The sequence below is a fragment of the Ascidia mentula genome, chromosome 8 (genome assembly GCF_947561715.1).
Source record: "Ascidia mentula chromosome 8, kaAscMent1.1, whole genome shotgun sequence".
Lineage (NCBI taxonomy): Eukaryota > Metazoa > Chordata > Ascidiacea > Phlebobranchia > Ascidiidae > Ascidia > Ascidia mentula.
In genome coordinates, this window is record NC_138573.1 from 14,400,247 (window position 1) to 14,426,706 (window position 26,460).

At 40.7% G+C, this 26,460-nt stretch overlaps 2 protein-coding genes across 3 annotated transcripts; both read left to right on the forward strand.

Moving 5' to 3' along the window:
• The first annotated feature begins 331 nt into the window (after positions 1–331).
• LOC145912031 (uncharacterized) lies at positions 332–10,593 on the forward strand. Its single transcript, XM_082999458.1, has 21 exons — positions 332–395; positions 465–603; positions 838–1,013; positions 1,511–1,681; positions 1,843–1,958; positions 2,031–2,186; positions 2,433–2,590; positions 3,147–3,382; positions 3,810–3,918; positions 4,232–4,435; positions 4,904–5,185; positions 5,563–5,703; positions 5,807–5,909; positions 6,272–6,423; positions 6,812–6,983; positions 7,306–7,464; positions 7,755–7,905; positions 8,222–8,397; positions 9,093–9,258; positions 9,743–9,878; positions 10,404–10,593. Exons 1-21 carry the CDS (start codon positions 332–334, stop codon positions 10,591–10,593), a joined length of 3,357 nt encoding a protein of 1,118 aa, XP_082855584.1.
• Positions 10,594–15,939: 5,346 nt separating this feature from the next.
• On the forward strand, positions 15,940–26,436 carry LOC145911064 (uncharacterized). 2 transcript variants are annotated; one of them, XM_082998306.1, is made up of 7 exons: positions 15,940–16,083; positions 17,812–17,987; positions 21,312–21,407; positions 22,328–22,741; positions 24,127–24,246; positions 24,650–24,784; positions 25,554–26,436. In XM_082998306.1, the coding sequence occupies exons 1-7, from the start codon at positions 16,001–16,003 to the stop codon at positions 25,940–25,942; spliced, it is 1,413 nt and encodes a 470-aa protein (XP_082854432.1). In that variant the 5' UTR covers positions 15,940–16,000; the 3' UTR covers positions 25,943–26,436. The 2 variants fall into 2 exon arrangements, with proteins under 2 accessions (XP_082854432.1, XP_082854433.1); XM_082998307.1 differs by having other exon boundaries at positions 22,328–22,570.
• The last annotated feature ends 24 nt before the right edge of the window (positions 26,437–26,460 follow it).

A 26,460-nucleotide genomic window follows, 5' to 3' on the forward strand; every position in this document is an offset into this window, starting at 1 on the left:
TCTTCAAAGTGTGCAAGGAAATGTTTTAAATAAAACCATTCATATGATATAACATAGCTTAAGTGGCATTTGGCATGCTTCTCAGCAAACGGTAGCATTTGAGCCAAGCAAATAATTCCAGTACTTCCAAAAATATCGCCTCCAAACTTCAGGTGGCGTCAAGTCACCTGCAGCATTCCCACGCTTCTCGTCACGTAACTGTCTCCTGATATGTTTCGTCCAATAAACGCCAGGCATCGTTGTGGTACATACAGCTGGGCTTTGTACATATAGCTGGGCTTGTGACCACTTCATAACTCTGCTTCCAGCTAGAAACTGGCGGCACAACAACATGTTGCTTGCGGTCATTTTAATCTGTTTGGGATTTACCCGTGCTGCAGTTTTGCCTGAAATCGGTGAGGTTTAAATATGTAGATTTTTGCATACTTCATTATTTAAAAACAACCGTTTATTTTAATTTGCAGAAGACAAAGGCTTTTTCAACGACCCAGTCATAACGTTGCCTCAGGGTCAACTCAAGGGCGCCAGACTTGAATCGGATGGAAAAACGTTTGACAGATTTTTGGCCATTCCATATGCTGAACCACCCGTTGGAGATTTGAGGTGCGTTGTACGCAAAGTTTGTAAACTAAATTAAACAGTTTGTAGAATAATTTAATTTTGCTGCAACTCACTGCTTTGCTACTAACTTTAAAACACTTGATTATGTTTTGGCAAATACTAAGGTTCATACCTTCTTGTTCACAATTTGGATTTCGCTGATTGAAGCGTTCTGATATTGCTACTAAATTGGTTACATACAGCATCCAGTAGGCTAAACGTGTTGGTGTGTTACAGATTCAACCCACCAGTGGCTCATCAAGGTTGGGGTAGTGATGTTTACGACGCTTCGGTCGATCTCAGCTACAAGTTGCGCGAGAAGAACTGTCTGCAGATGACGCTTACCCAAAAAAGCACACGGGGAAGTGAAGACTGTTTGTATCTCAACGTGTGGGTGTCAGGAGGCGTAGACGGTGCGTTTTTTTCTATTGTTTAATTGAAACATTGGCGGACTCCGGATAGGGGCCAAAAGAGACCATGGCTCCTCCCAAATAACTGAGTTACAGATCATTGAGGTTTCGTTTTTTCAAAAATTCACATTGTTGCTTAGTTGTTATTTTAGTAATTTGCCGTTTAAGTACACCTGGTCGTTTTCTGCTTTGTAATGCGATGATATAAACATATAACTTGTTTATTCCCAAAATATTTGCACTGTACCAAAATTTTGGGCTTGCAACGTTATTGAATCACGTTTCTTAGCTTAACCCAAATAAAACATATTAATTGTTGCTGGGTAGAGGCTACCATTATGTTGTGCAAACTACCATTATGTTGTGAGTATTTTGAGTAATTTTTATAAATGAGTATTTTGAAAGACAGGTCGAACGGTCATTCCAGTTTGCATTGTTTGAACTGTTTATCTTTAAATTTAAAATAAGTACGAAGTTTTCCAACACTTATTTCTGTGTAGAAGCGTCAAAAGACCCTCTTCCGGTGATGGTTTGGATTCATGGTGGTGCGTATGCAGCTGGTAGCGGTTGGGGTGCAAATTTTTTCGACAACTGGCTTTACGACCAAGAACCCCTGACTCTCCACGGCAACGTCGTTTCAGTCAGCCTTAACTACCGACTTGGACCATTGGGTGAGCAGCTCTAACACGAAGACACTGTATGGAGAGGATTGTGATTGTGTTCACTCAACCGTGGATTTTTTTCAGACTTTTAGCAAAATGTTTCCCTTTCGTCTTTGTTCGCGAAAGAGTTTACCGAGATAAATTGAGTTTTTAAAGTGAACTATTTTTAGGTTTCCTGAGCACAGGAGATGATGCCGCTCCCGGAAACTACGGCCTTTTGGATCAAGTCGAAGCTCTACGTTGGGTGAAAAACAACATCCGATGGTTTGGTGGCGACCCCAATATGGTAATCTAATTGTTTTGCCAATAACTTCTTTATTCGGTATTTTTTATTGAGGACAGTTTTATTATATTCCAGATAACCATTTTTGGCGAATCGGCAGGTTCCGCCAGTGTGTCCTTCCATATGATCTCGCCCCTCAGTAAGGATTTGTTCAACCGAGGTATTTCGCAGAGCGGTACTGCTCTGTCTTCGTGGGCAGTTGTTAAAGAACCACTTCGTTGGGCCCAAAAGGTAAAATTTTCTTCAGCGTTCCAGATTTCCGGTTGAGTTCTACGTATTTGCCAGGATATGCTTTTGGGAATGTAGACCTACCGTTACTACATGATCTATAGCCAGTTAATGTCATAAATCGGAATTTACAAACCATGTTAATTTGGAACGCCTAAAGTAAATCTACCAGTTGACAAATTATTTTATCTGCACTTTTGTAAAGGGCGGGAAATGCATGATTTTTATGCGTTACGTGTTTGTTGTCAGGTTGCCGAAGGTCTGAACTGTCCCACCGCAGTCAGCACCAGTGAGATGATGTCTTGCATCAAAGCAGCACCAATTGACGACATAGTTTTGTCAGTAAAACTATTGGACTTGAGCAGACCCATTGCAATGGATTTGCCTTGGTCTGCTGTGATCGATGGGTAACTGTCGTAATTTTTTTTCTTAATATTGTTTACAAGTGGGTGTGACATTCGACGTGGTTTACACAGCTGCTGAAATGCCATTTTACAGAGTGTGTATTTACAGGGATTATTTTCGTACAAATATGTGTTTGTCTTTTTCTTTGCGTATAGGCTACGAACAACACGAGATAAATAAGTTTAAACACCGACAGTAAAAAGGCACTTCATCTCAGTTAATCACTTCCTGAACAAGGAACATTGCTTCCCTAATCTCAAACAATACCCAAGACTAGTCAAATTTGGATAAACGTATCAACATTTCATCTTCGCATGAAAGCATTGTGTTTATTTTAATTTTACCGACCATGCCTTAGACTCCTTGCCCAGTTCCTTTACCTAAATCCAGTCCTGTGAAAAAATACGGCAGTTTGTATTGCTTTCCACTAGTTAAATCCTAAATTTTACCTACAAATACATTTCCAAATTTGCCTAAAAACCATTTTATCCGTTTCTTGTTTCATAACATACCTCGATGTGGGCCTGCACCTACTTTACATCGTTGTTAACCTCACAGGAATTTCCTTCCGGACAGACCAGAAAACTTGCAATACAACTCAGCCGATAAAGATTATCTCCTTGGCAACAACAATATGGACGGACACCTCTTTGTTGGTATTGACTTCCCTCAAATGAACATGGACAATCAGCCAATGCACCACAGCGATCTTGTCGAAGCTTCAACCAAGTTTACCGCTGGTGTTCCTCAGCAGGTTTCAGATGCTGTCGTGTTCCAATACCAAGCATACACGGGTAAAAACCGTTCTAATTATATGCCTTAAGCTATTGCCAAAGTCGGGGGATATATAGTTACATTGCAAGCTTAATCTAAGTATTTGTATAGTGAGCTGCAGACAGGGCCACTGTTTCGACCTAATAAGTCCCATCAGTGCAGCTATGGTGTGACATACAACGATCTTGTCAGCTAAATAGCCAACAAGACTTCCACTTTGTGGTGACTATACAGCCACCATTAACAATTGGGTACTAAACTATATATAACCTGCCGAAATCAACCAAGGAATAGAAACACTGTGGCCCAAGCAAAAGTATTCTTAATTCAGTATGTCAAGCAAAACAAAAAATAATGTTTCTATTACATGTAAGACATATGACAAAAATTGAGTTATATTCTTACAATATTACTTTCTTTATTTTGAATAATTGTATTGTGGTATAGATGAGGTTGACGACACTTTCTACAAGAAAGCAGTCCTGGACGTTTATACCGACAGCTTGTTTGCTGCTGGCACTCAACTAACCGCTCACTTCCACGCTGGCATGCCGCAGTAAGAGCATGCATTGCAGTGTATTGTTGAACAACTTCAAATTTCTATAACTTGTACTAGTTAGTTAAGTGTGTGACAAAATAATTGGTTCCGATACGGTTTTGTCAAATGAATTTGTCCAGTTTTTCGTTCGAGTTAATTTAAATATTTCTTCGCGATCATCACAACATTATCGGCTGGACAAAAAACGTTCTTAGTGCCGACGACCCTCCATTTACGACTATGCTGCCATTGTACTAGGATTCGCGTAGAAGAAAAAGCAAAGAAATTATTTGCATGGAATCGTAACCAGCATTAATATGTATTTTCACAGAACCACTGGAAGTACGTACGTCTACCTGTTCAGTCATCCAAGTAAGATGCCGATTATATACCCGCCGTGGATGGGAGCCGATCACGCAGATGACCTTCAATTTGTCTATGACAAACCACACAAAACTCCGCTGGTTTACACGAATGAAGAACGCCAGATGTCAGAAGCCTTCATGACATACTGGACTAATTTTGCTTGGAGTGGGTAAGAAGTGCAACTATAGAAAAATTGAAATTGCCATTTTTTGAGATAGGAATGCTTTTAGTGCAGGAAAACATTTGTCAAATAGCTCACAAGGGTGACCAAACCTTGGTTTACCATGTCTAAAAACATTGGTTTGATTATGGGAATTCCTTTTGCGTAATGTTAACAGAAACGTATTTTATGCAAGTGTGTGCTGTTCAATGTGGATTAATGGATTTTCATACCATACAAATTACAACCAGTTGTTTTCAAAATATTAAAAAGCCTTGTGTCAAAACGTTTTTATCTCTTAAATAAATGTTTCGCTTTAATATGCATCATCGCTTGTGTCACGCAGAAAGAGCATAGTTGTGAAGTGTTGCTGGAATAGGTTGATTTCGTAAAGAAAATGTTTTCATTGTCATAACCAATATTGACTATTTGTAGTATATGAAAAACATTGCAACTAAAATGCAACTAAACGTTTAGGGACCCTAACACCGGCCCCAATGTTGGCCCAGCCGTTTGGAAACCATACGAGGTGGACACGAAGTACTTCCTTGAAATCAACGGAAGCATCGTTGCAAATGGCGACGCGGCACTCAGCAGCAATTATAAAGCGGACAACGTTGCTTTCTGGGGCGTTATGGTCCCTCAACTGTGGGAATCGTCTCTTGGAACTTGCCGTGTGATAAACGATGGCAGCACTAAGCATACAAGGGCTGCTGCCCCAGCATGTCCTCGAACTGCTTCGTTCCAACGTAATACACTGTAAGCATTCGGTCTGGAAGGACTACATTTTGATATATAAATTCGTCAGCAAAACAGCTTGTATATAATACTCTATGCTCCCAAAACTATAATTCCCAAACAGATTTAAATTGTGGCCCAAACTTTGTTTTCTTCCCGTCTTGTGGCCCACCACCAGCAGGTCCAGTCATACAAAATCTCGGTGGTGGAAAACTGTAGAGCCTTTCCAATCACGTCCTTTTTTATTAAATCGTATCTTCCAATAGCTCTGCTGTATATTATGGTCCGTTGAAAATATCTTCGTTGTTGACAGTTCGGTTTAATCACTGTAGTAAACAATACTTCTATTGCAGTTTTGGGGTTTACATGTTGATGCTTTTGTTTTAATCCTCTCTCAGATACGGATGCGTGCAAGGCGAGAGCCTAACTTGGAGCGGAATCATGTACTCCAGGTTTCTGGGCATTCCATACGCGTCTCCCCCGGTCGGTGACAAAAGGTTTGATTACCCATCCACACCTAATGTTTGGTCCGACGTGAGGTAAGCTTTCCTATGTTTAGTCTTATTTACCACCGCCCACTGTACTTAACTGCAAACTGGCTCTGGACACTTTGGTATGAGTTTATGTCGCCTGTTTTTGCAGAATGTCCACTCAGTTCGCCAAGATGTGTCCTCAGTCACCCTACGACAGTTTACAAATGGATGAAGATTGCCTTTATTTGAACGTGTATGTTCCCGTGGACACGGTAAATAGTTGTTGTTTATGCTACCACATCTTTTATAAGCACAATACCAGCAAAACGGGTCTTGTTTATAAGAAATGAGCATATTTCTCACAAAGCGTGTGACCATAAGAGTTGGAAACACGATAAAATTTATTTTTGTGAACTTGCCAATGTCCAAAATCAAAGAGTGACAGACGAACGGCGGTAGTATTACGATCTTTACATTTTCTAATAAAAACAAAACAAAAATAATAATTTCGCCTAATGGTATCGTAACTTTCTGTTCTTATTTGAAAGGAAATACTTCCCTCTGGTTTGATCGCAAAATGTTTACGGTCTTGTTTTTAGCGAAAATCATAAATTTATCGTAAAATTGTGAGCAGACAATATCGATCGATGACGTCACTCCGAACAAATACCCTGTGATGGTTTGGTTACATGGAGGTGATTACGTCACAGGTGACGGAGGGCAACAGTTCGAGGCAGGGGTCATGACGGCCAGAGAAAAGGTCATCGTGGTTACTCTCAATTACCGGTCAGTGAAATGATTTGATTCGCATGGACAACGTCCTGTGGCATAGAAATCGTGCAGCTTTTATTTAAACTTTCGGCCATCGCGAATTTCTATCGCAATTAAAATGTTAAAGCCAAACGCTATTTTTCAAAGATATATATTTGCTTATAGCGACAACAAAGCATAACCCTATACAGTGTCACATATAATATAACACATGGTCAACATTCGACAAATATATTTACGTAATTACAGTTAAAATTGTGTCTTTGATTGGATGAAAAATTTCTGTCCAAATTGTCAACATTTACCGAGAGGTTAATAAAGTTGCTTGCGACCAACACGTGAAATTATATCATTGATCGGCAAATATTTCGAAAGCATAGATTTAAACCTTTTGTGCTTCTAGTCTTGGTTCTCTTGGTCTCTTTACCACCGGCGACAGTTCGGCTCCAGGCAATTTCGCTCTTTTCGACCAAAACCTCGCACTTCGTTGGGTAAAAGACAACATCGCCGGTTTCAGTGGAGATCCTACACGCGTTACCATATTTGGACAAGGATCAGGCGCCGAATCGGCCCAAGTAACTAACATTGCATTTATAGTTCCCACGTCACATGAATTACATCATTTTAATATGCAAGTGCTACTGCATTAGATCAGCTATCGTCTCCCATTTTTTAGAAATCCATATTGATTCCACTGCTTTAAAGGTTTTTTACAATAGGTTTCGTAATAATGTTCCTTGGTGTTTCCGCTGCTTTGGCTCGTTTTACTTAATGTTTAATTTGTGACTATAAGATAGGGATTTCATCTAAGAATGCTTAATTAGGGTCAGGTTTAAACAGTTATCCGGATGAGATTGGGGAAATTTTTGAGATTATTCTGTATTTTTTTCGGTCTAGCTTCACACCTTAAGTTCAACATCCGTTCCACTTGGATTCAATAAAGTAATCCTTGAAAGTGGGAGTGCTGAAACTTTCAACGAACATCCAGATCAAGTTGAAGTTTCCAAAACATTTGGCAGCAACGCCGGATGCGATACCAGCTCGTCTGATGCAATGGTGAGAAATGTTTAGTTTTTTTGATTTGTTCTCTTACACGGCGCCGCTCTACATATGCTGCGTATGATTTTTGCCATCCAGAAATGTACGAAAGAATTAAACAAAATCTCGTTACGTTAAAGCTACGTTTAGGTAAAGTGCTACGTTATATTAACCTACTAACACCGGCCTCTATACACCAAATTGTATAACTTCTGCTATGTTATATTTCTGCAACTTAAAAGCTTATAAAACTCAATACATATGAGATGTAATGAATCCTAAAAAGTTTCTTTCCCACGACGTTACAGCTCACTTGCCTTAAAAGTAAGACCACGGAAGAGCTAATTGGAGCACAAGGTAATCTTGAATTTTCTCCTACTGTGGACAATAACTTCTTGTCCGACGATCCAGTCAATCTTATGCAATCGGACGTGATGAGCCAGTGGACTTACATGATTGGTGATAAACGCGTTTCTATTGTTTTAAACTATTTTCTGTGGTTGCATTTGGACATATCGTATTGCACTCTTTTAATTTATTGAGTTAATTTCAATCAAGATTTAGCTCATAAAACTGTTTTATTTTACCCCTGTTATTTACTTACTTTTTGTGTTGCTTTCGACTTTGAAAACAACAACATAAACCATGATTATTCTATACCTTCTGGAAAACGATATCTTGAACACATTAATTGCACTGCTTTGAACAATTGTTTCTCAGAAAAGCATAGAATATGAGGGGAATTCTGCAAACTTTATACACCCCTTATCTACAGGTGTTAACTCTGCCGATGGTAGCACTGACTGGGATTTGGTGACTTCTGCTCACAACGCAGATAACATGCATCAGATAGTGAAAGACACGTATTCTGGTACTTACGGGATGGGAACAAGTGAAATTGAAGTCACATACACTATGTGGCAAGACCCGACATTTAATACCAACGAACAGGTACCAAAATTTATGTGGATTTAATCTTTTGTACATAGGTTAAAACTGAGTTCATTTTAACGCGTACCGTATTTACTCGATTGTAAGCCGCAGCTTATAAAGTTTTTTAACCTACAATCGAGGGCGGCTTATATTCGAGGGCGGCTTGCATCATTTAATGTCACGCAGATATTTTGTCTGCGCTCTGTTTTTTAATGAAATTTACCATCAACTCGCTCCATCGTACCAGTATGTTTTATCGCCCATGGTTGTCAGCGTATCTGACAATTTTAAACGACAGATTTGTTGAAAATTATTGTTGCAGGGCCCCTAAGTTTGTCTTTAACATTAACGTGCGGCTTACATTCGAGGGCGGCTTATATTAATTTTTGAACACCGTCGCATGCGGCTTACAATCGAGGGCGGCTTACATTCGAGGGCGGCTTACAATCGAGTAAATACGGTAGTTGAAAACACGCTTACCATTGGGGTGAATCATGGGGTTTTCCATTTACTGAGAATAAATTAGAATTTGTTTTTAAATGCGCACATCAATATATGGATAAATCACAGATTCCGATAACAATGTACGAAGTGTATATACATCCTTTCCGCTTCATATATTTTTATTTATCTGTGAAGCTTTACAGTGTATGTATATCCTCTCAAATCCCTTGAGGATTTTATTTCTTAACAATCGTGAAATTTTATTAAAGGAAGTACAACAGGAACTTCTCGACATGTTTACCGACCAGCACTACGTGGCGCCACTGAGCAGCGTTGCAGACAAAGCCGCCGACTCAGGGGCGAGTGTTTATTTCTATCAGTTCTCCCGCGCGTCTGAATTCAGTGCCGAACAGAAGTCGTATCCTTCTTGGGTTGGTGAGTGACAATGCATTGTGTTTTCCCCTGACGTTGATTGCGAATATTAATTGCTGTTGTACCTAAATTTATTTGGTAATTTAATTGTTGTTGTAACTTATACCTTATTTTCTACCCTGCTGGTTTGGATGGGATTTACCATGTGACCTTGTGACCTAATGACATTGTGGGTTGGTGATGTTTAGATCAAAGTGTTGGTGCTCAGTGCATTGTGTGATTGTATTGGCTTAGGTGCATGGTTGTAGCAAGTTGTTTTTCTAAATAGTTAACATTTATTTATATGTATTATAATTCTATTTGAATAAGACATATATTAAATTTGAAGATGAAAGCCAAAGCTAAAATGCTGTTATACATTAGTAATAGTAAACGTTTCGAAAACTAACTGCGTTCATCTTTAAATACTGTCAAGGAATAAAACTGTCCGACAGGTACAGTAATTTAGCAACACATCAATATGACGTACGGATTTCTTTCGACACAGGTGCCGTTAACGGGGCTGAACTACCCTATGTATGGGGTGATGTCGTCCGTGACTTTTATCTAGAGGGAAAATATCCAACTGACGCAAGCCTAACATACAGTGTCGTGGAATACTGGACCAACTTTGCAAAAACCAGGTAATACTAAATGTTATACAAGGATATTTACTTACACGTTTAAAGATGCCGTATTTGCTGTTTTCGGTGCCTAAACTGCGCTTGGTACAAAATTAAGACACTTGTCCTGATGATACATGCTAATTAAATGTCAAATCACAAGAAGCTCAAATCTAGCCTAAAACGTCATGTTCTAATGTTATTATTAAATGCTCTCCTTGGAGTTGTTTCATGCCAATTTTTTTGGCCAAGCCGCACCTGTTTCACATTTCAATTTAGTTTAAACCTATCAGGTCATTAACGTTTCCCCTTCCGTGCGTAAGTTGTCCGAGAAATTTGAACAGCAGGAAATTTATAAACACTCCACATTTAAAATACTTTTCGAGCAACAGATTGTTGGAACCCTGCATTAACACAAGTCGCTTATATTTGACTAACCACGCTTTCAAGTCATGTACTCTGTTTCGTTTAATATTGTAACCTCTTGATAGTATGTTTTTGAGGCTGTAAATATCAGGGTTACTAACTTTTCTTTTTAACGAGCAGCGATCCAAACTCTAATGAGAACGGCTCAAAGACGAGTGTAGCTTGGCCAGTTTACGAGACCAACAATCGGCGCTATCTGGACTTGGATTCATCGATCGCAGCCAGCTCTTATTTGAGAGGAAAGCAAGTTTACTTTTGGAATGAGCTGCTTCCAACTCTGCAAGTCTCCTGTCCTGCGTATGGGGTTTAGGCCGTGAATAAATAAGTCACTTGCGCGGGTTTGTTGCAGTTTATTGTAGAAGAATCATAAGCAGAGTATCGCACTTTAGGGCTTCGTGACTTTATATTTAAGTCTTGCACACCTTAATTTTTGAATGTGCAAAATAGGCATGACGCCCCTTTCCTACGCAGCTAATTAAAAAAAAGGTAGGGACGTTTAGATATGCTCTTCTAGGTGTTGAAAAGTGTGTGAAATTTCCTGACCGAATGGTGACACACTGCATGGGGTTGAGGGTATGTGCGCTGCTATTGTGACGCACCTAGATGCAATTTCACAAAAATTCCTACTGTTCTGTATACCTAAAAGAGCGTTCTTTAGAGTGCACTCGTGTACACAAACAAGACTGCAAGGTATTCTTCAGAAAGACGCACCAGAATTCAGTAACGCATCTTTACGCAACTTGCAGCGTTGCGCGCCATCGTGCGGTTAATCACGTTTGAGGGAAACAATTCAGTAACAACAAATTTCGGTCTTTCCAGTTTTCTGCAAGGTCTGCTAACATTGCAGGACAGAACCTCCAGGTTTGTATTGTTTTCCATTGCTTGCACTTCTGGCTGTCTTTGACTTTCAGCCACCAAACCGCTCTTGGGGGTGTTCGGTATATAGTTGGGGGCCAGTGGGGCGACTTTTTTCGGTTTCGATTTTGAACGATTTGCCTTCGAATCAGTTTTGTGTTTTGGTGATTTTTCGGGTTTTATTGACGATGGTGTCACAGGCAGGTTTTCTGGCTGCTTGCCAACACCTTTAAAAAAATCACAGCAGAATAAAAAAAATTGGTCAGTAGACAAAAAAATGGAGGACTTTCATAACTCTCTTCAAAAAAAAAACATTATAAAATACCATTAAATTTCTCAGGTCAATGTAAATTTGAGCTGCATTTCACAAAACAAACGTCTCAGTGTACGTTGTCTATAATCTGCCTCTTAGTAACACAGGAAACGTTTGACCCGATGACCTTTGCGCAAAATACATATGCCCCATAAAATTCTGCTTAAAATGCGTACAGTAACATTTACATAGTAGGCCTACATCAGAATTACCGAGAATTTGTTGAATTCGCGCAATCTGCGTCTTCCTGCACAAGCTGCTGCATAAAACATCCAAACAACGATCGTACTGCTCTTCCGAAATGACCGGCTCGGCCACTTCGTTCTCCACAATAAAGTTGGCCAAACTCTCCGGTAAAACGTTGTCTTTAGCTTTCCGCTTTGCAATGTACGGTTTTTTCGTATAATTTGGAAATAACTTGACGCGTTTTTGATACTTTCTCTTTTTAGGTTGATTTAGAGCCAGCATGTCCGCTTTCGACCGTTTTCAGTTTGCAGTTGGAAAGTACTAGGCATTAAATACAAATGCATTGGGTGCTATGGGTATGTTTGTTTTGCCCTTTTTACGTCATAGTCAATCAATACGTCACAATAGAAGTTGCACCAAGCTTATGGTAGCTGGTGTAAAACAGTATGTTGAACTTTATTGGTGTTGTGGTAAATACTTGACATTTGCAAGACCAAAATACCTAATTCTGTCCGTATTTGATGCATATAATATGCACAGTGATAGAAAAGGCACTAGGTTGAAATATACTGTATTTAAACGTAAGATTTAATTTGACCCAAGTACAGTATACCGCATACTGAACATTGCCAAGAACAGGAACAAGTTAAATGTGGTTTCTTGCAAAACGTCGCCTTACACTTACCTCGCATGGGGCCGGAACATTGTAATTTTACTGACAAATCACGATGATACTTCTTTGGCACGCCTTCCTCTTGGCTGTTTGCGAGGCCGGAACCTCCGACCACGTGCTAATCATCCGATAATCGCGCAGCAACATCGGTAAACTCAACGGCGAAGGTCATGTTTTCGCACGAAAATGGAGAATGGTTTGATTCAGACCTTTTTGGGCTTACAGCCAACTATTTCCTGTCAGTCAATGATGATCTCATAGATTGTAAACCAAAAAGTTTCTAAACCGATTAAGTGACCAAGACATTAAAGGTCTGTTTACAAAACCAGTGGCCCAGAATCCAGCAAGCGTACGTAAGCGATTTATACTTCCGTGATAGTGTAGGACACCAACCATCCAATTGAAAATATGGGCAGGATTCACAGACACAATATACTCCACGTTTGTTAACTTTATAATTGATTATTCACTGATTTTTGCTGTATAGGCTACGTCCAATGGTTTTACCCAGTACAGCATTTGTGGGACTAAAACTTTTATATTGTTTTTGTGTGTGAAAAATGCTTGATGCCGTATGAAACATGCCTGCAAGCGCCTACGTTAACCGCAAAAAATCATGTCGCTTTGTTGTGGGTATCTATAGGGTCATTTGACGAGAAATTAGCTTTCTTTAACAGAGCTTTAACATACCCTTTTCAATAACGTTTACCTCTGAAGAAGATTGCGGAAAATTTATCTCAGCACCCAAATAATGTGCAATGCATTTCATTTTGACAAATTATTCGACCGTTTTTCTGGGTCTGATGTCAAAGATAAACAACTGTCGAAAAATATGAACAATTTTTTGAAACATGGACGGTGTGACTGCCAGCACTATCAAAGCTAATCTTATAGTTAAAAACAAAATATATATAAAACAACTGAAGTCTATTAGTAGTTGTTGTGGTATGGCCGAAAAACATGCATTTAAACAGTGTTGTAATAATGTAGGTTTCCGGGTTTGATAGTATTGCTTGGTTTGATCTGCAAACATCAACTGTAAATATCATATTTAATCGGTTAACGACTATTCCTACATCTCCCAATGGCCGACGTTACTTGTAATGTTTGAGGTGAGGGCCGTAACACTCAAACAATAAATTCTCCGAGTTCCGTTCAAGAAATTCCGCACATACACGATTTATCGAATTTCTTCTGTCGCTCTGCGTGGATCGGATGAGTGCAAGCCGATTCCGCCTGCACTGTGTTCAACAATGTAGTCAACTGATGCGAGGGACTTGAGGAACACAATGGTGCAATATCTGACTTACCACACCACTGATCTCTACGAGACAGATCTTTTAATGGCAAGCATTGAATGGTACGTTGTATTGCGGATATTATACCGTTTTTTCATAAATTTATTTACATTTCAGGGGCCTCATTTTCCTTTGGCTATGCTTTGTACACATGTCTGAATTCACATGGCGTAAAGTTGTTTTTGCAGCTTGTTGCGCATAACATCCTTGCAAAACCAGCCTGTCACACAACAGCTTGTGTATCCGCGCCTAATGTACATGGTAATACATTTCAACACTCTTCAAATTGAAAAGAACTCTGCCCTGCCACCCAAGACGTCGACAATGTGAAGAGCTTGAACTTTTCCACCATCACGTCATGCCATTCGATCGAATTTCCATACATAGTTGTTTTACAGCATGATTATGTGAAAATGTTCAGTGTTTGTATGCCCTTATAGCAAGATGGCAATCACTCGCAGCAAGACGGTTCTTTTTTATTCCGTATGCGATCGATGATAGTATACCGTCTACAGACATTAGAAGTTTGAATAAAATCGAAGCGTGTGAACTTCCGGGCTTTAGCAGAGCTATTAATATAAGCAATTATTTTGCTTGAGCTCCACCTCTTATTAACGCAAGGTGGTAATTAAAACGTGTAATGCTGAGTACCTCAGTTCAACCTATGCACGTAGCAACGTCACAAATATTGTACCGTATCTGGCAAAAACTCACGGTTTCCGAAATCGTCTGAGCATGTTTTGTACAAACCTGTAATTTGCCAAAAACTTCGCGATGATTTTCACTGGTATAGGTTGACAGCAGTTTCCTTACGTGTGAAACTCTAATCGGGATAAGCACCGCAACAGCGTTTTAATGCCAAATTATCTGCTGTATGTTGTGTCTTATCTGCTCATGGGGGTCGCCAAAACTTTCACGTTACAGGTTTCGGCCATAACTGATTATCGCCAAACCCTAATGGCCCCAAACTCCCCTTGAACAGAGGTATCGATTACAGAGTTAAGACTCACAGGCACTCCAAGGTGTCGTTCTGATGGGTTGATGCCCTTAGCGGGGAACAAACCGCGACTTTTGGGAAATTGTACGAGCAACTTTTTCTGTGCAACTTTCCCCAAATCGTCTGAAAATTTGGCTTGACATGTGGAGCTGTAGTTGGGCGTATCAAAACACATGCAGCTGCGTTGGCACTAATGGCTATGCTGTGTATTCTACCATTGCGAAGCAGGCAATTGATTAGTACGGATCAATGGCTTTTTAGTAGTTCGAAGAAATCTTCGCAGTTTTTGGCTAAACATGATCGTTTCGTATTCGTGCAAGCATGGAAGCTAGTTGGTAAAACGGCGCAAAAAGAACAGATATCTAGCAGTAATAACCGACTGTAAGTCGCGTTCCTCGCGACATTCTTCACTTCCATCTTGCTCCCGAGGCACCTAATTTGCGAGTGGGGCATATGTGTCGGCTTGTAGTCGTTAATGAACAGCTGTGGGTTGTTGTTGTAATTACATACTTATAATAAGTATTCCTCTTCAAAGGCAACCCACAGACGTACGATCAGTTTTCAGCGCTTCCTTGTGTGTCGGCAAAGATTGTGTCGTACATACATTGCGTAAATGTTATTTGTATAGTCATTGGCCTTTACCCGGCTAGACATGCCAACTTGAGGCATGGAATGCGCACACAACTGAGTTTGTCATTAGACCACCTTTGAAAAACAAGGATTTCGTTTGACGCAATGAGTTGACATTGACTGTAAAAGTAAATGGTTTAATAAACATTGCGGTTTGTAAATGCGTTGCGTCTATTCAGTTTGCTTTTTCTCTTGGAGGCTCGTCTTGTAAAAGCGGAAACCTTAAAATGTCACCGGTGTTTAAGGTCAGGGCGTGAACTAATCAGAAAAATCAAAGAATCCCTTGTGAGCCCAAACTTGGCCTCCCGTATATTCGAAGGCACATATGCCGCCTGCGATCGACATTCTCGAGAAAAAGGATCAGTGCCTTTTAAAAGCTGATGTACACTGGGCGTGGGCACGCAAACCAAACTTTGACCAACGGCAAAAAGCGCTTGCGACGCGACTGAAAAAGTTCTGAAAGCATTGATCATGGTTGAGAGTGTACTAAGTGGCAAAGACTGAGTCGTTTGGTAAAGTTTAACCCGTCGTAAATATGCGATACGGCTTCGAAGATGACATATTTGCTTTACTGTGCTCTGCAGATAATCACAAAGAAACGAAAAGGTCATGAGAGCTCTTTAATGGCACTTGTAGTCTTTATGCTTGTAGTCAGAAGGCCACCGTACCTAATGTACTAAAACTGTTTCTGTGCTTTCAGATTTAACGAAATTAAAGTTCTTGGCATTCAAAACTGTCTAGCAGCGCGGAAGTTAATTAGATAGCATGGATTTCGTCCCTTCAGTGTTTTTTGTCTTGGTGGCCGTGTATTCAAGCTCATGGGCTCAGCTTCCGACTTCAGTCACAAGGTAATATCCTAAACCTATGAAAGGAGTCATAAATTTTTTCGACTTAATCGTTTTGTTCGCAACGCATCTTTCGGAGATAACTATAGGGGCATGTGGACGATGAATAAATCAGTATTGTGTTGACGGCAACAACTTTTTCACCCACCAATCCGTAACGTTGGGCAAATACGAAGTACGACTAGCCACCTATAGCTTTGCGGCAAAAGTTTGCACCGAAGTTTGTAATGCTAGACTTAAATTAGGTACGATCTGTTTGTCTCCGGTGTATATTGTTAATACGCATGGTGGGTTTACTTATTGCCCCATGAATAGGGACTGTGTACATTATTGCCGGTTCGCGTGTGCTGATGAAGTAATTACTGGCGCAGAAATCCGTGCGTGTTTTTTTTACAAAGACTGTCGATGATTTGCTCATACTCAAGTAAATGTGTTGAGTAGTCGCAAAAAACACATAAGGCAGTATTTTGGGAACAAGACATTTTTGTATTTGATTTGACGAAATTACTTGCTATTAATTTGTAAAACGCTATCCCGCATAATTTCAGCCAGCAAATCTGTGACAAGTATGACATGACATATTTCACAATCATAAAACAAGTAAATCCAGCCACCAAAAATCAGTAGACAGCGGGGTGCTTTTCAGTGCAATCCCCGCAGCGCAAAACGTCAACTTGCGATAAAGACCGCAAGCGCAAAGGAGCTGGAGTGGCGACTTGACGGAACAGTTCAAGTGTTGTTATGATCGTCGTCACTGCTTAAGATAGCGGGTAGCTGACTAATATACAGGACCTATGACTCACAAACACGCTAAGTCTTGTGATTGGGCTTGCCAGAACGCCACATTCGATTTGGCAACAACGCAATTCACGGCATGTTTGCGGTTTCCTCACCCCGCTCCAAAGCTGCGGACGTTCCTCTTCGGTCTCATCCAGGCGTTGTGTTGGGAGTGCCGTCTGCAGATATTAATTACGGGTGTACAGAAACATCACACGGCTACACGATTTGGGATATGCTAGTGACCGCAGATAATCTTCGCGATCTTGGTTGGTGAGAGCTGTATGGTACCAAGCAGCAAAACAAACACCATAAACATCGCTTCTCTTGGGTGAGACGTGCGACATGAACGAAATGATACCCGCGATTTAATCTTGATATTTTCGGAATCTCAAACCACTGGCTAAGCCTTATTGAATGTAGAAAGTTGGTAAACTTATGTAACACCGTTTAATCATGTTTGTATTAGATTTGGTATGATTAAAATTAAAATACTTTCACGCAGCGTTATATAAACGCGGTTATGTTTGGTCTGGGATTTGTTCATGATAGAAATGTTACTAATATGCTGGGTTTAAACGTGTAAAATTGGCGTGGGTCTCCAAACCAACGATTGGAACTTTCGCTGTCTATAGCTATTGCGGTATTAGTACAAAGACAATTTGACTATAAAATATACAGCACATGGTGCGTTGCTGCAAAATATTTCTAACTATAGGCACTGAAATCCGTTCTCAGAGAAGCCCGTTCCGCTTTCGATAGTAATGTCAAACCATTGTCAGTTTCACGGATATTAGAGGCCATCCTATTATTTGCGCACTTGAAGGATTTGCTAAGCCACAAACACAAAGCCCGTTTGTATACACAGCATTATAGGGAACTGTCTACGCATCATAGGAAAGGCAATCCTTCTCATTTTTCCTTTGAATTTATTTGCTTCTACGTTTGTTCCAGACACGAACTGTTGTCAGTGGGTTACAAGCAATACAACCCGTACCCCAATCTCTCTGCCGATTATTTCCTCTGTAACCGTGGCGGCAAGGTCGTTGCATGCATCAGAAATCGACGCCCTCCGTCTGAGACACTGCCCACAAAACCGCAACCTCTTCTCTCTTCAGCTTCGCCCCCAAGTAAGTATTAAAATGGAATCAACAATATAAGACTCTGTGAAAACAGGTTTGCAGTTTTTTTTGAAAAAAATCGACATGTTGACGCGATTTGAAAGTAGTCACCGCACGTGCGTTTAAAATGAAAGTAGATAATTTTAAAGTGTGGTTTAAACGTATTCTTTTGTACACAATAATTAACCACGACGAAACAACAATAGAAAAGAGATTTTGTGTGTGGTCAAGCAATAGCATTTAGAAACAAACACATAAAGGCCACCCAAGGTGTTCATGCGTTAAAGCATTCTGCGTTTTTAAAATCGTGCAGAAAATTTGTGCGGTCTTGAATGTGGTCAGTATGTTCACTGCAGACCGCATCTGCTCCACTGCTGCCGTCGCAGGTTGGGAGTGTTTATAACGGTTTATTTTCCCTGTACACAGATAATTCTGATCGTACTTACCACAGACTATATATTGGTGGCTGTTGGTGGTTCCCACCTCCCTCACACGGCACTAGTTTGAAGAAAAACATGTTGTGCACTCATTTTACTGAAACGCGCTCACAACAACCAAGTTGTTTTCTTGTCCTTAAAATTCACAACAACCGCAATTTGTGTTGTCGAATAATCAACTTTAACATTTATTAAATTTCTCATAACAATAAATGATTTAGTCGTCTTTAATTTTGCAATAGGTACCTCATTAGTATTGTAAAACGATCCTGTCACAACGCAATGTGCGTTAGCAGGAATCAAACAGCGAAACTATTGGCCGTATTGCCGAACACCGTATTAGGTAAATGTTTACGAATTTTTTCAACATCCGCGAGTGGCCGCAGCAAGCAAAAAGACAGGCAATATATGCGATCGATGCGACCAATTGAGACAGAGCAAGCAATCGGCCGGGGCTGAGCGCCTTAATTTCCTGGCATTCATTTGCGGTCGAGCGGGAAAGTGGACTGGTAATCGTTTTTCCGGTTTGACCCAACTTCTGCGTACCGATTCAAGCGATTCCGGGTATCATTGGACTAACGATGAATTTGCGGTTGCCCTGTAAAAACCCTGCAGTGGTGTGTAAACATTTTATTACTAGCCTTTTTCGTACCGCTCACACATATATATAAATTTGCCCCAGAGTCGTAGAATATTTAAATATCCAGAAGAAGTGGGGAATACTGGAAAAAACTAACATACCATAAGCATTTAGAACAAAGATCATCAGCGGGTAATGCGTTAAAATGCATATGTAAACGTTGTAATGATGTTCCAGCGCTTATAATACTGACGGGTGGCAATTATTAATTTAAAATGACCGGTTAAGTGCATTTGAGCAAAGCGGACACCTAATGCCAACGAAACATGGCAATAAATGGCGCCAGAGTTGATTCAGTCATTTCCGAAGAGCTTACAGCAACGTCCGTTTGTCCCACGGTGCAGCAGCGTCGTGTACCAAGCCTCGCCTTTAAAGCATAAACTCCGCTCCTGAATTATTCATCAAGTTCAATTAAGATGACTCGGCCTGAGGGAAATCGTTTGTCACATTCCGTACCGCGGGAAGCAATAGGAAAATCATCCAGGAACTCGGCCAAGACGATTCGAACTGTCGTGCCACTGGCCAGTCAATCATCCTTTAATCCACAAGTCGTTGCTCCGAAGCCATGTGCCGATTATAACAGTATTTGTAGAAATGATGAGGTCAAGGGTATGCTGCGTGCCACCTTCGACTAAAGTTCGTATTTGGAAATATCTTCTGGTTTCAGCAAAACCCACAATGACATTTCGGGCGTCAACTGGGCAAAAGCGCTCAGCACAGCTGCGTGTTAATGCAAGCTGCCTATGCCAAGTCGTTGACGCCCCGTTTGAGCTGCTCCGTTTCCTTGCACTGCAGGTCAGGGCGGGCGTTGTAAAATCGCTCGTTTTTCAGAACGCCTGTCGGATTTGCGGGCCCGGCAGGTGCGTGATGGGTGGCGTGATGAAATGTGTAAATGCCAAAATAATTTGTTCGAGCGGTTGAGTTTGCCGTCATGCTGCAGCGTGGCATTCTTGCTTCATGGATATATGTATATGTATATGACACCGACACGGATATGTTTCACATTGGAAAGTTGTATTTTTTCTTATATGTTTATAGTATTTATACGATAAATGCATGTACACAAAACAACAAAAAGACCAGCAAAAAAGAAATGTTCTTTTAGTGCTATATGGAAAAGCGTATTGTCTTTTTAAAGAAATTTCGTATGTAGTACTGTACTAACTTCGTCGTGATCGCAAAATAAATCTTTTATTACCGTAATTTAAAATCACGGGTTGGCAAACATCCCTTTCCGATACTTACCTTTAAGGAGTTCTTAAACTACAAAAACGAAAAACGATTCGTATACTTCCACGAGACCAGGCGTCTTTTCTCGTTACACTTCTTGTCAGATAACTCCAATGTTTCGAGTGGGCGTCTGGCCTCACATCAAACGCCCGAGTTGCAAACGGGTCAATGGCTCAAGTTTAAAGTCCCAGTGAAAGTCCTTTGGGGACCTTGAATGCTCGTGGGAATTTTCGGCGACAGGGTTCACATGGGCGCAATTGTCATCTCTTCTTTTTCCGACAGTAACGTCAAACGAACGGCGTTGGAATTGCACAGCAGTTTGTGTATCACGAAACCTGACTCATCGTGTAAATATGGAGAAAAAGCGTGGCCTCGATAGCTTTTGTAAAGCCGGGAGACAATTTAAAACACCAATATGCAATGTGCATGAACCAGTAGCTTGTAACAAAATAGCGCCTTTTGTGTGTTGAATAATTGCCATACGTGAAGAAATCTCCGCACAGATTCCATTGGCGGTTTTCGCACCCAAGCAGGAAATTTAGTCATGTCAAAACACGGCGAACAAACTTCCTGACTCTGGCAACTGCTTCTTGTTCGGCCCTACCATGCAATACCACAACCTGCTTTGGCACATGTCGACCTTTTAATTGGTTGTCCAGCGCCAGGCCGTTATCGATTTAGTGTCAATTGATCCTTAAGTCGAAATTATTTCGCTTTTTGGTGACTTTTCCTCTTTCCTCGGATGGGTTTGGCTGCAGAAGTTGGCGTTTGTTTGCAATCACAAAAGGCTTATTTGGCCTGATTGTTTGGGGAAAAACGCGGTTTTTCCAGGTTATGCCAAACCAATCTGAAACATATGACTCACTCAATGAACAAAAATTGAAATGTTTCCTAAAACATTTGCAAACGGACTTCCTTATTCTATTTAAAAGGGAAACATAGAAATAACACTGCACCTTCTCAAATATTATGTGTTTGAAAAGGTTGAACAACAGCTGATTATTTTTTATACGATTTGTGTTGCAGAAAGATGTCGACCTGGAAAGACTTGTCTGCACGGAACTTGCCTTGGTGCGAAGTGTGTGTGTCAGCGTGGATGGCGTGGGAAGTACTGCGGAAAAGGTGAATTGTCTTAATTGTCGGATTAGAGTTCAAATGGGTTTGGTTACCGGCGGGCTACATGTCAAAATTGTAACCACCCAGCAGCATAAGATAGAAAAATTTCTAAACCGGCTGAAATAGCTCTAGCAGAAGTAAAACAAAATCAAATCCATGCACACGTGATGTAAATATACAGATTATTTGGGAAAACGCCAAGAGCGATACTGTTGACGTTTTGTGCTTCACACAGCCGCGTAACCCGGACGCCGATCTCCGCATGAATAATGCGAAACGGAGGAAGTATAATTTAAACTTGAAAACAAACATATGATTTGCGGCTTTCTAATCCTTTTAGTCCCGCAGTTATCACTGGTTTCAAAGCGACTTCAAGAATAAATCAACATAATTTTGTGACATTTTTTCTATTGGCCGTGTTGCACTACATACGACTGGTTTATATTAACCGCTTTATGCAAAGTTCACAAAGTAGAACACCACTTTTTCCCTTTTGAGTACACCCATCCCACACTAACATAGAAACTGGCTATTTTCAGGAAATTACAAAGCACCAGTTCAATAATTTGATCTATCTAATTAACGTTTGAATAATTAACGTATATTTGATCTTCTAATTAATGTTTGCTGAAGCTTGTTGAATTAACCAAGGCGTTACCACAGAAGTGTCAAATATTCCTTCGGGCGCATACCAAATGTTTACTGCGACTCCAATAATTAGTTGGGCGCTCGAACCTAATACTCTGCGTGTAAGCGGATACTTCGTACTATTTACAAAGTAAAGTGAGGCTTTTCTCAGTAGAAGTTTGTGAGGTCATGTGTTGTAGCGATGCGTCAAGGGACCTATACCTTACCCATAGGCAACTTGTGTTATGTCTGCTATGTCATACGGTAATGTCAAGAGATCCTATTTTCGTATCTTACAGATCTGAACGAGTGCAGCAAGCGGACTCACCTATGCTCGCACCGCTGCAAGAACACTGCGGGAAGTTACACCTGCGTTTGCCGCAAAGGCTTCGAACTGATGGCCGACGGACACACATGCAGTAGGGCGCAGCGCGGTCACAACTCCACCCTGACATCCAACACATCATCGCCTCGATCACGCCCACGCCCACCCCAACGCCCCGCCGGTATAAGGGGAATCCCCGACCCGCGGAGGCTGACAGGTACACGTATGGTGTGGAAACGTCAGTCGCGGCGCCTCGGCCAGCATGACGAGGCGAGCCGGAACCCGCTCTTTACCACCCTGCTGCGCGACGTACGGCACACCACCACGGCCGCCAGCGCAGCCACTAACCGCTTCCTTGCCGCTTTCGGATACCTTCCTTACCAGTCGGGTGAGTGCACGTCGACCGGTATTCTCCGCAAGCGGCGGTGTCCCCCCACCCATATTTCCCTCTGTTTCGTCTCCGAATTTCTCTTTTCTATGCAATTTCTTTTAAAGAATGAGACCAATTTGCCGATGACAGCTAAAAAATTGTGACTTTCGCAGCATTAATGGTAGATGCAAATCCTTGTAAAACGCATTTTCCTCCTAAAATTCATTTTTTCGTTTAGATCGAGTTAATTTTGTAACATGGTATCTGGTCATTGCAACTTTCCTGCGGTTGGTGATTTTAGGAAACACAGCTGCGTTTGAAACCAAAGGAACTGAAACCCAAAATCTTAAACGCGAAGGAGTGAATATATATACATGCCTCCGACCCGTCGGAATTCCTCGAAAAGTCAGTTCAACAACAACTGCGTCCGTGTTTTTGAGGTTTATTGCGACCAAAATTCGATTTCCCAGCACTCTCGCTGACGCCTTTAGCCGTGGGATATTCGCGTATGAACAACATCCTTTCCCACAGCATGTAACTAACGGCCAATCGCCGACTCGTTGTATTGTTGCTGCTATTAATTTTAAAAGAAGAACGTGTATTTAACACCACATCATCTCCCTTAATGAGAATGAAGTTTAATTGAGATTGACTTGTTCGCAACATTTCTATTATAAAATAAGAGTCCGGTTCATCGTCCCGAACAAACGGCAATAAAATATACGACATGGATCTTTGGTGGAATACTTTGGTGTTACCGAAGTGGTGTGTCTCCATAAAAAACACCCCTGTCTCTGACAGTCTCATGTCATGGTTTGCTTATTTTCACTGCAGGGGTTTTCGGTTTTTCCTTTTCTTTTGCATTTCACCACTGACAAACCGCCGCATTGTTCTGTTATTTTTTGTGACTCTATACATTCTATGCTAACGTCATTTACAGCATGCATGCGGTGTCAACAGCATAAATTGTACTTCTTCATTATTTTGTTTGTAGCTTTAATGTGGCTCCATGTCTTTAAATGGATATTCGCATAAGTTTTAGTTGAGTCGATACCACTGAAAAATGTACCAGTATATAAGTACTTATATATAGTGAGCTTATCGCCTACAATCGCTTGCATCATAGTCACGTTTCTTTGAAATACGTATGGTTTTAGTGGTACTTTTATATTGGCGTTATCCACCACATAAACCTCTTGGTATACGTAACAGCTGTATTGTTACCTCTAAGATTGCGGTAATGTTTTTTAATGCTTCTACTTTAAGCAGAAAAAATCTGCCACAACTGGTTATTAAATATGTGCCAATTACGTACGGCACTTTGGCCTTGTAGCCACAAATTGGATATTTACTGGAGTGCCACGGTTTGTAGAGCTCTTTAATCGTAATGATTTTGTCCGCAGGAGCAAGTCTATGCGCAAGAGCCAAGTGCCAACATAAGTGCGTGATGGCATCTGCCACGACTGCCACTTGCAAATGCCCAAGCGGATTTAAGCTGGCGAGAAACAGACGGAAATGCGTCGGTAAGTGAAAATTAATTGCATCCTTCTGTTGGAGTCGGAATTGTTTGCTGGCTGTTGTCTTCGAGTGGAGTAAACAATTTATTGTGCTTGAAGCGATTCACAGTCTTGATTTGAGCAAATGGTTTGGGGGATAATGACTGTTCAAAGAACTTGATACATTATGTAAAACCAAAACCAGGCGACATGGCTGTTAGAGTGTCTTTTGAGTGATCAGGAAACACACAGCACGGCACAGTTTTTCCATGCAAGTAATGATACCTTTAGTCGCACGAGAAACATAAGAATCGGAATTTATTTTGCAATCAAAGTAACTAAACAGGATTTATTCTACACATATGCTTGTACATTTAGCGTTATTTGTATTTATTTCCGGATTTCTTCTCTGATTCCGTTTTCTGTTCAGACATTAACGAATGCAAACTTGGAAGGCACACTTGTAAAAACCGAAACTGGTGCCACAACACAATTGGAAGTTTCAGATGTGAATGCACGAAAGGTTTCATCCTGATCAACAACAGCGATTCATCCACGTGCGAAGGTATTAGTTGGAGAATAAAACGAAAACGAAAGTAAAATCTCCGTTGAAGAATAAATAAAATGTTCATTACATAGGAGATCACAAGTTTTTGTATGGTTTTGCAAAATTGAACATAACAGCATCAAATACAATGTTATCAGTTGTCTCTCAAAGTTCGCTTTCATAAACTTGTGTGTCAATTAATGGGTTGTTTTAGCGGTATTAAAAAAACACTAAAAGATAAGCCAAAGCTAAGATGCTGCTGATTGACACGTTAAGCAAACAGATAACAACGGTTTCGCACCAACAGGGATCTCACAATAACGTAATGATTTTGATTGTTGTATAGTTTTGTCTTTCGCGCAATGCAAGTCCTTTCCAAATATAAACTATTGTGTTTTGGTGAATGGTCACTACAACATTTGGCACGGGAGTGTTGTCACACGTGTCCTTGTAGGGCGCGAAGGAAACATTTGATGTCGCAATGGCGACTTGCATGTCGTGGGAACGCAGCCTATCGTCAGATCGCGTAGCTTGTCAATTGGCAATGCGCGGTTATCGCCAAATCTACTACGTGATAAATGCTCGTTGAACTTGTGTATGGGAGTTCACAAACCTTGTTAAAAATGTCTGAAGCAACAGGTCCTGTTTAGTTCTGACAGGCGTGCCCTGTTTACTTAACCAAACAGTTAGTGTAAATAGCTTTTATCATTATAAAAGTCTGCTGTTAATGCTGTGCAAAGCAATAAATTCCCACTTTCTCTAACGCTGAACTAAAAACTATTTTTAGACATCAACGAGTGCCTCACGGGCCAGCACATGTGCGGTAATTCCGGGATATGCCACAACACGTTAGGATCCTACCGCTGTCACTGCAGAAAAGGTTTCCAGGGCGACGGTACGTCATGCGTTCCTATTCCAACCAAACAGCTTTCTAGCGCCATCCAACGGCCTCAGGTGCATGGTCGACCGGCTGGCCTGGTTGCAACAACCCTGCCGAACTTGTCTCGACGATCAGAGCCGAAGAGAAAGCCCAAGGCCAAAAGACCAGTTCATGGTAAATCAATCCAGAAACTCCGTCGTAATCGGTACAGAAAAATGCTGTGGCGAAGGCGTTATCCGTACGCATGGCGTCGAATTGAAGCTTTCAGAAGGAGGCAGAGGTTGCTGTCAGCATGAGGATAAAATGTTACGGTTTTTATCGCTGCACTGTTGTTTTTCTTTACATTTCTTGTTGTATTCTTGGTAAGTTCAGGATTAGTCGCTATGTCTTCTCACTTTCAAACCTTCTATTGTATCTTTTTGCAACCACTGTTTCGAGATAACAAAATGTATCCGACCAGTTTGCAACCTTACAAATTAAAGTTCGTTTCTGATTTTCACATTCAATGAGCTGACAGTAAAACCCCATTGCTTCCCGTGCTGTTTGTGAATATAAAGCATGTATAAACTGTATTTTGTGTTTGATAAATTAAGCGTTTTGAAATAATTTGGTTGTGACACTTATTAGAGACATAAGTACGAAGACAAACACATAAAATCGGAAATGATTTTCTATCTCTCGAGTTAACAGGTTTTAAATTATGTAATTACTCACCTGCAGATATTTTTTATTTTATTGATGTCTTTTCGCTTTATAATGTAAAAAAACACTAATAAACATAAAATCAATGTAAAAATTTATGCGAATTGCGAAA